At 42.6% G+C, this 15,589-nt stretch overlaps 1 protein-coding gene across 5 annotated transcripts in view; it reads right to left on the reverse strand.

Moving 5' to 3' along the window:
* Positions 1 to 12,572: 12,572 nt before the first annotated feature.
* add3a (adducin 3 (gamma) a) overlaps positions 12,573 to 15,589 on the reverse strand; it is a 62,304-nt gene continuing 59,287 nt past the window's right edge. For all 5 annotated transcript variants that reach the window (XM_028972816.1, XM_028972817.1, XM_028972815.1 and 2 more), the window contains one exon: positions 12,573 to 15,099. In XM_028972816.1, coding sequence (XP_028828649.1) covers positions 14,849 to 15,099 — 251 coding nt within the window. In that variant the 3' untranslated portion in view covers positions 12,573 to 14,848. The remainder of the gene's footprint in view (positions 15,100 to 15,589) is intronic.

The following is a 15,589-nucleotide window of genomic DNA, read 5'->3' on the forward strand; positions in this document are numbered from 1 at the left end:
TGCGGGGATCCCCGGGTCCTGGTGCCCGCCGGGTTCACGCCGACGTCGAAACGCCTACTGCGCTCACGGTGGAGACAGAAAGTTCATTTATAAACGTAATAAATATCCGCCAGATCAGCGTGCAGAAACGAGGCCATCGTTCCAGAACTGCTTTCTGCGCGCTGATCGGTGTAAAGGTCTAAGGGTTTCTCGAACGTCACATAAACATTTTCTAACGTTCTCACAGTTATTACACAGTTCAAATGTTGCGTGGTGTTTGATCGGGAGCTAATTTAATAGATAATTTAAGGGATCTGGAGTCACAGCCATTCCTTTGAATATGGCTCAACCGATTTAGGACTTAAAATAAAGCATCGTAAAACATAAACTAATTGAAAACACAAGGGTTCCGTTAATGTCCTAACCTCAGATTTAAGGTAGACAGTTTATGTTACGCTAATGCAGAACAGCAAACCTAGCACAAGACAGTACTTTAAAAGGACCTACTTCATTTTTCTTCTTTCCCCCTAATATTTCCCAGTGGGCTTTTGACATGGCAGGCCCCTTTCCTGATGTTGAGAGCATGCCGAGCACTAGAAACAGTTTCAACAACTTCAAAGAGTCTGCAGTTGGCCTTGCAGTTGTTTGATGTAAAGTTCACAGGAAAGTTGAAAGCCTAAATGCTTGGTGGAATCAGTGAACTCTCCACATAAAAAAATAAACAAATAAAAGAAAGAAAGAAAGAAAGAACTCTTATGGAAGAGTGAGACAGAGACAGGTAAAATAGTTTGAGCCTCTGCATCTGTAACCTGTGCAATGAATTGGTGAAATAGAAATCAGTTCATTTCAAAGTTAGGAGATTTTATTGAGAATGGGGACTGTCAAACAAACAGTTATGTCTTTATAGATGTACATTCCCTGACAAAAGTCTTGTCGCTCATCTGTTTTGTAGAAACATCTGCTATTAATCTGACTTAATTAATCAATTGTTGCTAGAAATAGCTCATATGAAAAGCTAAAACCCTACCAAATGATGTTTAATGCATTGAAATGAATTAGTTTCACTGAAAAAAAAAGATTTATCATTTAATCAAGACGAAAAGGTCTCATTTTGGCAAGACAAAAGTTTTATCGCCTATACAAATTTGAACAAATTTACTGCAAATACAAAAATATGTCAGCAAATTAAATAGTGGTGCTGTGAGATCCAAATGTAATATTTTGTATGACTTCCATGAGCTTGAAGGACTGCATCCATGCGGTTTGGCAAGGATTCATACAATTTATTGATGAAGTCATTTGGAATAGCAAAGAAAGCAGTCTTGCATGCCTCCCAGAGTTCATCGATATTCTTTGGTTTCGTCTTCCATGCTTCCTCTTTCATCCTACCCCACACATGCTCAATGATGTTCATGTCTGGTGACTGGACTGGTCAATCGTGGAGCATCTTGATCTTCTTCGCCTTGAGCAACTTTGATGTGGAGATGGAAGTATGCGATGGAAGACCATCCTGCTGCAGAATTTGGCCTCTTTTATGGTTGGGAATATAGAAGGTAGTGAAGATTTCTTGGTATTTCAGACTATTGATGTTGCCTTCCAACCCCATACTGTTGCACAACCCCATGCAGAATTTGGCCTCTTTTATGGTTGGGAATATAGAAGGTAGTGAAGATTTCTTGGTATTTCAGACTATTGATGTTGCCTTCCAACCCCATACTGTTGCACAACCCCATACTGGATGTAACCCCAGACCATGATTTTTTACACCACCAAACTTCACAGTTTTCTGAGTGAATCTCGGATCCATGTGGCTCCAATAGGTCTCCTGCAATACATTTATATTTACAGCATTTATCAGACGCCCTTATCCAGGGTTAAGTGTCTTGCTCAGGGACACAATGGAAGTAAGTGGGATTTGAACCTGGGTCTTCTGGTTCATAGGCGAGTGTGTTACCCACTAGACTACTACCACCCAATATTTGCAGCGACTGTGGTGTAATTCAAAAGAAGATTCATTTGAAAAATCCACCTTCTGCCACTTTTCCAGCCCCCTTCCTTTTAGCTGGCTGGGCCCTGACCTGGGCTTGTCAAAAACGTCTACTGTCTCTTCAGATCTTTTTTTTTATCATCTGTACTCTATGCTGAGACACATTGAAGGTGTCTGCCACATCAACAGTGGATCTGGTCTTCAGCCTCTTGATAATCAACACTTTAGTCTCAGGGTGAATATTAGACACGTTTGCAGAGGTCTAGTTGCAGTTGATGTGAAGGTCTAGTGGACTGGGGGTCTTTTTATAGAAACCTGACACCTAATTGATCCATTATTAGTCACAAGTGAAGCTCATATGACAAGGCGACAACACTTATGTCTTTGCAAAAATGGACTCAATGGGCTTTACCAAGCTTTGAATATTAGAATACTTTTTGACAGTTTCGTTTTGCACTGGAACATTATTACAAAAGCTGTAGGGAACAAATGAACCATTTCTTGTAAAAAAAATAATAAAATCTTGATTAGAAATATATTTCATCGGGACTTGAGGTCAAGTTGTACACAAACAGGTATCATTCAGCAGTTGTGCTGAAGGAAAGGTGAAAAGTTCTGTTATTCTAATGATAATTGTTCATAAGCCGTTTGTGGAATGGTTTTAGAAACACCTACATATGCTGAAAATTATTTTAAAGCTGGATGAGGATGATGGATGAGTGACAAGATGCTGCACAACACTGCACACACTACATCAGCTATGTGGTCCCAAAGACGTCTTGCCATAGGTCAGCAGTAATGGTGGTAGTAGCCTAGTGGGTAACACACTCGCCTATGAACCAGAAGTCCCAGGTTCCAATCCCACTTACTACCATTGTGTCCCTGAGCAAGACACTTAACCCTAAGTTGCTTCAGGGGGGGACTGTCCCTGTAACTACTGATTGTAAGTCGCTCTGGATAAGGGCGTCTGATAAATGCTGTTAATGGTGGTGGAAATAAACCTTAATAAGCATTCAAAAGCAAGATATAAATCCACATGGGAGTGGTCACTGAAATTAGCAGATCATTCTCGTTTTCGGTTCTGTAAGACGTAAGACAAACAATAGAGCCACACCCATACAGGATGGAACTGGTGATCTGAAGTCAACAGGGGAAGCTCTTTCAGTTGAGGTCATGTGGTTCACGAGTCTCACTACTTAATATGGAATTTTAAGGTATCACCCAACTCAAATCAACCGTGCTGAGCAGGAATTTGTCTTATCTGCAGGTTTTTCAGAAATATGACGTGCCGGTGTTCATTGATGAAAACACAGAAAAAGTGTAAGTCGCTCTGGATAAGAGCTGCTGCCAAATGCTATAAATGTAAATGTGAGCTGCACTGAAGCTGGGTTTTACGCCTTTGTTACTGCCATCAGTAGTAGCATGCAGGTCATGACCCAAGAACAAATATTTTGAAGGTAATAAAACTTGACTTGCCACACACTTTGTTCTTGGTACAAAAACACAATGCAGACCAGCTCCCTGCTGCCATTCAAACAAAAACAGACAACGAATAGGCATAGCTGTTGCTGATCAAATGTGTTCGTCTCTGTTCCACCGCTGAGCACGTCATTCCTGAGTGGCAACCATGACAACCAGTTAGCTTAATTTTTAGTCCTAGTCTCACAATTCATCCCACGTTCTGTGAATAATCAAGTGCTCTAATTAAAGGGTTACTACATGTACTGGCAGGAACAGAGCACAGGAATTTGAATGTGTAGGTGGAACTTGCAGAATTCAGATGCAAAAATGCAATCTCTTGCTCATCTCCTCAGAAATGCTCAGTCACTCAGCCCTGGCTGTAGAGCTAGAAGAAAAATGACCCTCTCTGTGTGAGCCCTCTTTATGTGCACATGATGGATGTGGCTGTAATAGTCAGAATGTCATCCGTCCTGTGGTCAATTTGAAACCGCAGAGAGAGAAAACAAATAAATATGGGAAATAGGTGGGAACCACAGAGCATCCTGTGATATGATCAAATATTTTGTCCAGAACAACAACGATATCAAAGTATTATCAATTTTGCAATATTAGACACATTGCATTTCAGTTTTTTTTACCATATGATCCTGACATGCCAGTAACTTAAATTTAAAGAAAATTAAAACAAAATTTGATCAGAGAACACAGCATTTTTTTAAACAATAGTGTAAAGATCTACTGCTGTAATGCAGATTACCTTCAGTTCCTCCCTTTTTGCCCAGCAAAAAACCCCCGAAGAATTCAGTTCCAGCAGATGGTGTTTCTTAAACAACACAATACAAAATAAAAATGTACAAAGTAAAAGTATAATCAGTAAGAGAAATCAATAATCAGCATAGCTTGGAATGTATGCCATTAGACCAAAGTAGTATTGGTGGTAGTAGGTGGTAGTGGCCTAGTGGGTAACACACTCGCCTATGAACCAGAACACCCAGGTTCAAATCTCACCATTGTGTCCCTGAGCAAGACACTTAACCCTAAGTTGCTCCAGGGGGGGACTGTCCCTGTAACTACTGACTGTAAGTTGCTCTGGATAAGCGCCTGTAAATGTAAATGTAGTATTGGACATGGGCTGCAGGGTGTAATGAGGTAGAAACAAATTCAGAGGTTTACAGCTAGTATAAAACAGTTTCTGCACCAAAGTATTCAATTTTACTATAATGTATCAGCACAGGGATAATCAGATTAAGATATTGACATATAGATAAGACACAGAGACATTTTCACTCGGGTCTCAGTCACCAGGACATCCTATTTTCATCCTATTTTGGTCAGGTGTCATGACCTGCACCCCTTGTTGTTTTGACCACAGAGGAATACTGGGGGACTTCCTGTTCTTTTTTGGGAGCTTCCTTCACACAACCACATCCACTCGCTCTCTTAGCTATTTCAGCTAGTTGCCCCCTCCTCAGAGTGACAAAAGTTCCTCAAAAGTCCTGCGTTCTCATTTGTTTTGTTTGTTCATTTATTTTCTAGACACACACACACACACACACACACACACACACACACACACACACACACACACACACATCCCCGTGCTGAGATGGAAAAACCAGTTTGTAGGCAGAGAAACACCACTGTTTGCTTATTGGTTCCCAGAGGCCATTGTTTCACCCCATTCCCAGGCACTGACATCTGGTGACAATGGCAATGGCGGGAAGGGTTAAACAAAACCTCAGAGAGTCGTAGAGGGGTGTGGAACGTGCTGTGAGGGGAGGAGAATTTGTCACACACCAAACATCACATTCCAGCTTCTAAGACCAACGATCATATAGTGACAACGATCTACTTGGCTGCCAAGTTAACCTGTTATTAGACATGAGCTGTAGACCTTGGTGGAAGCCACGCCACTCTCGGCACACACGCAGTCTGTAAATGCCATTGTCAAACTCTCTTCTCTAATTAGAGGGGAGGAACAACAGGAGATCAGAGAGATAAGTGTATGAAGGCAAGCGCACAGGTTGAAGGACCTAATGACCTGTGCAGGATCTGTGTGTGTGTGTGTGTGTGGGGGGGGGGGGGGGGGGGGGGGGGGGGGGGGGGTGGGCAGCTGCGCCTTTATCTTTTTACGTCGGCCTGTTTTTCTCTCCTGCTCCATCTCAGTCCATGTCCTTGCTTGATTGATCCTGAGCAGGAAACCCCTGGAGTCAAGTAGAGATCGTTGAGGACCGCTGCTGAGGAGCAGGAGTCGTCGGAGGCGTGGGGGTGCCACGAGAATCCATCCTCTGAAGTTCTCACAGACCGCTCTCTCCCTGCTGTCTTCTTCTCCCTCAGCCCTGAGATCACACCTCCGGTTATTCAGGCTCTGGGCTCTGCCTGAGTTCCCCTTGAGGATGACATCATCGTGCTGCAGCTTCCTGTTGTGCTGCGCCCTCCCGTGTTATTAGAACCGTGCCACGGCCCTCCGTTTCATGTTGAGGCACACGTTTGTCCGTGGGGAGATTCAGCTGTTGCTCGAGCGCAGTAATGATTCATCTGAATCACAGAGTCACGGCGTTACACTCGAGAGAATCTTGCTGCAGCATCGTGCACACATTCACACGGTGTCATCTACATTCTCCATCTTATTAGGCCGGTGAATAAAGCTGTGTAGGCCTGCATAAATGAGAAGAGGATGTGAAGTGCTGCCACTATTTTTGAGAAGTGTTTCTCTGAGATTGTCATTTTCCTCATTGGGGGAACCCACCACAGCGATCCTATGAGGACAGCGCCACTCACAGCAGGGAAGAAACAGGCAGGGTGAATGTGAGCTACACAGAGAGACAGGGAGAAACCGGGAGGCTTTGACTGGGAAGTATGTAGGAGAGTCACTGCTATCTTGAACCTTCGCCATAAGCCACCGGGCCCATTGTGATTTAAGGCTGTGTATTATCTGTATCCTCTTCCCTGGCCTGTCTGACTGTACATGAAATATCCCCAGATCACAACAAACAGATCATCCAGGCCTAAATCCATCAACCCCCTCTCTACACCTGGTAATCCCCAGATCTGTGGTCCTGTTAGGGGCTTCTGAGCAGACTAGGACAGTCCTTTTCAAGGGATGGCTGGGTGGGGGAATGAGGACAATGGCATGGTGAGGGAGTGCAGTGAGATCCCTGCTTGAAAAACTAGGTCTTCCATTCATTGAACTTGGGATGCTTATTTGCTTCAGACAATGAGAGGCCATTTTGATGGAGCCAGTCAACAGAAAGCCCCAAACCACAAATGGTCCAGAGACGTCCCTCTACTGAACATCTGTGCCATGAAGAAATGTAGTCCTCTATTCAGTGGGCCCAGAGGGCCCATTTTATGTGTATTTTAATTTCGAGAGGTGCAAGGGCATGAACCTAGATCTGAATTAGATCGTTAATTTTCACACAAAGGGCTTTTTTTGGGGGGGAAAAAAAGAGCGTGTCTGGAGTTTCAGTTAATCTGAGCAGCATTAATCTTTCTTGGTTCATCAAGGCCGAACCCTATGTGACTAACACCATAGACTATAAGTGTTTTGTTCATTATTATGGCAGTATCTATCTATCTGTCTACAACACTATAAACACACATACATATGTTACAAAATATCATGTTACAGTGTTACTTTAATAGCGTATCTATAACATAACAATGAAACACAACAAATACTTAGAAGCTTGCTTTAATGTTTCTACAGCTTCTTTTGACTAGTGCCTAAAACTAGCTACTCTTTATGGCTGTGCTGTTTATATTCGGTACCTAGACAATTATAATCAAATTCAAATTAAATTTGTCACATACACAGTAACACACGGTATGATATGCAGTGAAATGCATGTGTGACTGCTATTGACCTCAATATTACAAATATTGCAAATATTCAAGTGTTATAAATATGCAAATATTGCAAATACAAACAAGCATTAGAAATTTGTGTTTTTAAGCATGAATAAACGCTAGCCTTGCAGTTTATTGCTAGAATGCAATTAGTTGTCTTGTCTTGTCCTTTGCTTGCACTGATGGTCCAACATTTAGATCAAATTCAACAATGCAATGCACTGTGAAGTATCACATCTGTGGTGTCACATCTGTGGTATCACATCGTACAGCTTCACTCAAAGCCACCCACTGATTCACAGACGTGGCTGATAGCCCCTGAACCCTACTTTGCCTTTCACAAGATTAGATGCTTCTAGCGGTGCCAGGCAAAAGATAGCAGGGCTAGCTCAAAATACTCCATAACCCAGAGTTTCCCAAGCCCGCTCAAACCTTCATTAGGCTCTGGTGAGTCTTAACAGCCTAATAATCGGTATTGCAGGTTGTAAGCAGGTGTGAGTGGGAATGAGGAAAACTTTCTGGCAGATGTAGGTTTGAGAAGCGTAATCAGATGTGTACAGTTTCTATTGACATAAATAAACTTTTTGGTTGAAAAAAAAATTGGACATTTATCAGGTTGCCGTGGCAATGACAGCATTTTCATTTGGACTTTAAAAACGGACTCGCAAATGTTGTGTCTGAGAAGAGGCGAGGGGAATGGGGCAAGACCTCCACCCCCTTTTCCTTCACTTCTTTTCTCTCTCTCTCTCTCTCTCTCTCTCTCTCTCTCTCTCTCAGTCAGCCATGCATACGTACACCCCCCTCACCCCACCCACGCCCAGACAAAGGGCGCAGATGGCCAAGCTTTGGCAGGTCCGGGGCTGTTGGTGTGCAGGAACAGACGCAATGGAGAGAGCTCTGGCCTCCCATGGTGCTCGTTTCAGCCTCTTCCAGAGCTGCCAATGAGGGGCGGGGAGGGGAGGGAAGCTGCTTAAAGCAAGAAGGGGGCTTTAAGAGACTTGGAAAGGGGGACTGGGGTGCTTGTGGCCTTTGTCCACACAGTGAGGTCACATGTACTGAGAAAAGGGGGTGGGGTGGATGATGTGGACTCTTTCCAGTCTTCACCCCCCCCATCCTTCCAGCTTCCTTACGCTGTTGTTTTGTTCCAAGGACGTAGAGACAGTTCATTACATGCTGCAGAACTTTTTGTGTCAACATGATAAGGTGCAAATTGTGAAAGAGGGATATTTTGTTCTTTGCTTCTAGGACAACCAAGGATAAGCACATCTGAAATTAGGCAAACGATAGGCTATCTGAAAACATGTCTGTCCCTTAGATCACTTTGCAGGTCACAATTCATAACAAGGTCTTGTGGGATTAGTTGGAATCAGTTCTGTAGCCTGTATAATGTGTAACGTGCATGGATCTGCCCGCTGTGTTCCACATTCAGCAAGCACGACTGCGTAAGTGAGTCGATGGGCGGCTGGGCGGCTGGGCTGCTGAGAGCGTGTGCCCTAGTACGCTGGATAACCCCTTCCAGCTCAGGTGTCCTGTGAGTGTCTCTGGGCAGGGCTGGTCCCACAGTGTAAAATTACAGGAAACAGGAGGGAGGCAGATGTGGGGGAGGGGGAGGCCGGACAGGTACACACGCAAAAGTAGAGCATCCGCGGAGGCTTTTTCTTTTTTCTGTCCTCCCCATCATCCATCTCTCCTCTGATTTAGCAGAAAGCCTTGGCGAGGAAAAGCACTAAGACGTCATCCGGTGCGCTGACCGCCTGGCACTCACAGGAGAGAGAGAAGCGAGAGCAGGAGCCTGGAACTGCAGGAAACGGACTGTGCTGTTCTCACTGTTCTAATCCCTTTTTAATACCAGGTTTTGGGAACAGGTGGTGGAGAGCGGGGAGAGAGGGAAAGAAGTTAATTAGAAGCAATAATTGCGAGAGACATACACTATTGAATACCGTTCTGAAGATTCCAGTTGCAAGGCTGCTTAATTTCTCTTCAAAATCAGTATATACTCTATATATTACCATCCACTGATTGTCAATCAATGAAATCAGTTATTCACAATAAGCATGTGTAAGTTTAAAATGGTAATATTTGTTTGTATTTTTCTGAAGATGAAACATAACGCATGTGTGGAATGGCAAACTGGTAAGAAGAATATATATTTAATATAACAACTGGTTTTGATTTATGAATTTAAATGGGAAAAGCCTGCCGAATGACCTGCAGACCTCATTAGCAGGGCAAACCCCGCTTGTAATCGGCGTCTCGTGTCTGATACGTCGCCCACTCTCTGAAAACCTGGTCTGTTATGTGATGTCGCTGGAATGCTGCCAATTTAACCATATAAATATCCTTGATCTGAAAAGCTGCAGCCACAAAGGCATGCAAAACTCACGAGAACAGAGTCAAAATACAAACAGAAGCAAGTCCGAAGCAATCCGTCTCCCTCATGGTGCTGTACTTACGACAGATCGGTATTTAGTGCAGCCCAATGTTGCATTTCTTGCACTCCGCCATGCGTAATCTTGTGACTGTTACTGCTCTGGACGGCTTTTGGCACTTTTTTTTCTGTATTTCTGCGGAGATAAAGGCGGGTGGGGGAGATATAGGGAGCTTTGTGTGTGTGTCGTGGCTGACATGCCTGTGCTCATGTCACTCCTATAGAGCACGGCACCAGCCCTACTGTCATTCTGTCTATTAAAGCCCATTGTTTAGCCCTGGGTACATCCTCTCCCATTTTTCTCTCTTTTTTGACCTGCCTGACCTTATTTCAGGGTTGGGGCCAGGGTTGGTGCGGCCCCGGAGTTGTCCTTATATACCTTCTACTGCTCCTCCTCCATTCTTGACTCCCTGTCCCTTCTTCCTATTCTCCAGGTCTTAGAAACAGACATGTGGCTATTGAGGGGAACAATTGTCAGGCTGAAGGGGGATGTTGGTGGTTGCAGGCTGGGGTTGGGTGGGTCTAGGTTCCAGCTGCAGGTGTCTGAAGGCCATCTGCTGCTCTCGACACTGGCCAGTCCAGAGAAGCATTGTGATGAAGGAAGAAAACTAATGACAAATCAGGCAGGGGAAAAAAATGGAACTGATCTGCTGAATAAAAGGGTGTCGTTTTGGTCATAGTACATACTTCTCTTGGCATTTTTTTAAACTAGTGAAACTGGTTGGCATAAAAGGCGCCTATGTTGTTGTTTTTTCTGTCTCTCTCTCCGTCGACTGTTTTCTGTTGGCAAAAGAAAACTTGGCAAACTTGTTTTCCTTGCCGTCACACACCTCACGCAAACCCGGCTTCAGTGCTTTCTCTGAAACCCATGGCTGGAATCCTGATGGCTCGGCAAGGAAAAATGCAGCAAAAAGCCTGATTCTGGACAAAAGACCAAGGCCAAAGGACCTGGGCCGGCCGCCCCCCCCCCGGCTGTGCATCCATCTGGATGCAAGTTAGCGCATTGCTTTGACACCTCACAGCAAGACTTTGTCTGGTAACCGGAGAAGGCTGCTCTACACAATCATACCCCACCCCTCCAGCTGACCCCACCACTCTCTCTTAACCCCTCCCCATTACTGTACATTGTCACAGCACTGGCCCTTTAAACGACACCGGCGCACAGAAGGGGCTTTCTGTGGCGGAGTCATCCCCTCTCTCCGCAGCACACTGACCTTTTGCCATTTACACTGAATGGCAGGATTGTTTTGTGCAGATATGCACCCGCTTCAGTAGCAGTGTAGCGTTACGCGATCTGACATGAACACTTCATCCCACTCAATGATCAGAACAGGAAAGCTGACCAAGGCTCGAGCAGAAACCTGCCATATTATACAGTTCATTATAACATGCATGCGTATATTCCTCCTCACTGTGTGAATCACCTAAACATTTAAAGATTAAAAAAAAAAACAGCCTTTATCTAGAGTGTCTTACAACCAGTAGTGACAGGGACAGTTTCCCCCTGGAGACACTCAGGGTTAAGTGTCTTGCTCAGGGACACAATGGTAGTAAGTGGGGTTTCAACCGGGGTCTTCTGGTTCATAGGCGAGTGTTACCACCCTTGGTAGCATTTCTTCTCACTGCTGCTATGCTGCATGATGCAAATCACTTCCTTCTCATATCGGGATTCTGAGGTAAGAGGAAAAGAGTGGCATTTACAGCAGCCGTGGTTTATTTGCATTTTTTTTCTATAATATGATTCCACCAAAAAAGCACATAATTCTTGGATAAACCAGACCGAACTTCCTGACTAGATTCCAAAGACCACTGTTGATGCCAATCAGTTTTTTGCAGCATTTTTGCAGTGTCTGCGGCTCCTGCACATCGCAGCCAGAGCAGAGCGGAGCCTGGGCCCATAGTGAACATTCCCAGCCGAGGCAGCAGACAGCCTGATAAAATCTCAGACATAAAAGAGATCCTAATTACAAAGCTTATAGTGCATGCAAAATTTCACAAAATCAGATAGCGGCAACACTTTTCAATCTCAACATGCACTACTTACAGTAGGTCGAATAAGAACGCGAGATTTACTGAGAGGACCTGTGGACAGTGGTCCACATTTGCTAGTTCACCACTGCAACCTGGAACTGCTGAAAGGGGACAGGAGAGTTTGGTCCTGGATCTGTTTGCTTAGGTGTCCACATGCCTGACGTGCAACCTTGAGTTTCTTTTGCTTTTGGAGCGGATGAGAAGGTGGCAGTGAGGTGTTGTTCTTGGAGTCATGCCCAAACGTTTCTGGGCTACGTGAACAGCAATGTTGTGGAAAAACAATGAAGGGGCTTTTAAATTCATGCGACTTCAGATCAAGCAGGATGCAGGGTAATAAAAACAGACATACTGTGATCAGAAGTACTTTTGAAGTTTACATTAACTAACCCACTACATATCCCATTATTAGAGAATTGCATAGTTTTGGCCTACTTAATCAAAATAACGAAACTATTCTAATTTCTACATCTGACTGAATAAAACGCTTATAGTTTTATAAAGTTGTGCGATGATCTAATATGTACATTTGGCTGACGAAATTGAACACCTCTATTTGTATACAGTGGTTTAAAAAGAATTGGGGGAAACTTTGCGTAGTTGTAATCACTATCAAGAGCCAATCAAACAAGTATCAAACTAAAATTTACTCCACTGGTTGGTAAAATGTGACTGTAGATTTCTAATAACATAAAGGCAATTTGAGCCCTGCAGCATTAAACCAGTACAGTGACAACCCAAATTAGCGTAAACAATGGCCATTATTAAAGCACCGATGGCAAGTCAGGTTTACGAGAATGCATTAAATTTACCAGAGTAAAAAGTCCACAAACACAGATGTTTCTTAAAATAGTTTTTATTTCTGAATTTACATTGATTAGCCATACATCTAAAAGCAACTCCATTAGATAACAATTTATGTATAATTTCACAGACAGTTGCATGCCAAAGCAGTTTTTTCTTTGAACATGAACAAAATGGTGACAGGCATTAGTAAAAACAAGGTGCAATTGGTTAGAGAGAGAGAAGTAATAGTGAAAATGTATTCATTGCAGAAAATATAAATTCATGAGTGGTTAAAGAAAACGACACAATTATCTGATATACTGCAAAAACGAACAAAACATTGGGATGATGGGGATACCGGGGAAAAAAGTAATAACTACAGGTCATAAAATTTGTGATGTTAAAGTTTCCTAGCTGACCCACAATCCATATTGAAACATCCATTCGAACACCTGAATGCCACATGCTATTTACACATCTTCCACTCGCCTCTCCACGCTCAGTCCAGTACGTCAGCCTGTAGACCCTGTACTGCTTTCGTTATAAATGTCGGTCCTGTCTACTTCTGTCTGGTCATGCTCAGTCATACTGCTCTCACTGTAATATTTTGATGTACAGATACAGCATAACCAAGGTAATGTAATAGTCACTTTAACTTGGGCATGATGCTTGCATTGGAAGGGAAAGCAGTACCAAACATTACAAAAAGTAATAATAATAAAGAAAAAAGGAAAGCAGCAGTATAAAAACACTTGAATTGAACTAGTCAGATTCATAAAGGATATAAGGGTGGGGGGTGCAGCTCTGATACTTGGAGTGGCTGCTAGGAGTGACTAATGAGTTTAATTATAGTGTCTTATAGGTACAATATGGGGTCTTGTGACAAAGCCTACCAGGTCCCTCTCACCGCTGCAGGCAAATTCCCAACCCTTGTCTCATAATTCCATATAGTTCATAACATATATATACTTCATACTGTGTTAATACATACAGAACAAACCACATGGGTTTTTTCTTGCTTAAACCATCATTGCTCCATGCTGATGGGCCTTTACTTTTTTTGGCTTTATTTTCTTTTGATTTTAAAAGATGCAATGGTCTTCAGGCTCAGATCTTATTTTGTAATCGGTTTACACGTACATAATATATTGGATGCATTACGCAGTCGTATATAGTAGTTCTTTTCTAATAGCAGAAATGTCACATCCTTGTGCCACTCATTTATCCGCTTCTCCCTTCTGAAAACATCCATTGTTTAGATTTATATACCATGAAAAAGTGCAGCACAATAGTAAGAATTACAGAATTAAATATAGCTTGCAGCATTATCCAGTTTACATGTTCTCTTTGTGTAAGTAACTAATTTAGTAATGCAGAATGAGAAACCAGGTATCCTCCAAATGCTCCACAAAAGCATAGAAAAGCTGACAAAACCTCCATGGTCAATTTTAACAAAAAGATGAGATGATATAATTTTTTCTTATCCTAAAAGTGCACACACACATACACACACACACACACACACACACACACACACACACACACACACACACACACACACACACACACACACATTCCACAAAAGCAAAAGCCTTTTTTCCTCCCATTTTTGATTATTGAGTGTAGGCCTGGCAGTGAACCTCAGCATTGATAGACTCAGGATTAGATAGATCCTCATGCTACGCCTTAGTGTCCCACTGGAATTTTTCATAAAAAAAAAGAATGAAGTAATGATTATCAGGCTATAAAAATGAGAACCAGTGTGGCTTTTAATTCTATTGTCCAACAGACTAAAGACACTTCAATGTGAACAAAGGTGGCAACCTGGTCAGTGGAGGAAGTGGAAATGAGCAGTAAAATTGGGTTTGGTGCACAGTATTGTACAGCTCATGCTTATATTGCCTGACGATACTTAAGGCTAGTGACTGAGTTTTTCAGATTTCACAGATAACCATCAAAGATTCACTTACAGGAAGAGCCAGTTTATCAGGAGTTTGTCACCAACTGAAAAGATTCCCACAATTCTTTGATAACCTGCACTGGTGCAAAAAAATGACTTCTGTCGCCACAGTCGCTATGCAGAATTTCTTTCACAATGTGCCAAGAATTTGTAAAAACCATAAAAAAAAAATAAAATAAAAGTAGTATTCAAACCGGTAAATCTACCGTGAAACTGAAAATCAGATTAGATCATCCAGTACAATGTAAACTACTATTGTATTAAAACTAAAGACTAAAGACTAAACAGCTTCCCAATTTCAGGTTTGAACAACCTGCATGAATTCAGATCCCCCAGTAAGCAACAGCAACCGTCGTTCCCATGGCCCCTTCTACACCTCGGCCTTCTCCTTCTTTTTGTTCTTTTTCAGGAAGGATGGGGTGCGGAATTTCTTCTTCTTCTTGTTGGGCGACTTAGAGGGCGAGCTGTCGGACAGCAGCGCCTCTTCGATTTTCTCCCCGGGTCTGACACCGAGCTCCTCGCTCTCCCCGCTGGTGGTCAGCTGACTCACACGCTTGACCAGCTCATCCTCCATATCGTGGCCCTTGTCTTTTCCATTCAGGAAGATGCCTGTGTGGTTTTCTGTGATAGAAAAGATAATCATTTTAAGAACTATGAATGTGCAATTAAAAAAAAAAAAAAAAAAAAAAAAAAAAAAAACATACGTCATAATATGAATCTTCATAATATTCAATTTGTAATATAAAATTTGCAGCTTTTAATAAATCACAAGGCATTAATTACATGAACTATTCAGAGAAGCAGGTCCTCTTGTTTGCTACACTCTCTCCTCATGAAGTACAATGCTGCAGACACTGACATAAATTTGGTTTCCATTTGGCTTTTGCAGCCTAATGTCTGATTTGGCAAAAAAATTAATGCAAAATGGAATGCAAGCTGTAATATTCAATTTATTCCAATGAGAACATTTTTGTTGGAAAAATAAGACATTCGTGTCTCACACGTGATGTGTGCTACCTCTGTAATTTTGACATCTGGTGGACTGTGTAACAAAAATAAAATCATACATCGATGATTACAGATGTTAGGTTATTTTAATAAAAGTGAAACA

Source organism: Denticeps clupeoides, chromosome 3 (assembly GCF_900700375.1).
Source record: "Denticeps clupeoides chromosome 3, fDenClu1.1, whole genome shotgun sequence".
NCBI lineage: Eukaryota > Metazoa > Chordata > Actinopteri > Clupeiformes > Denticipitidae > Denticeps > Denticeps clupeoides.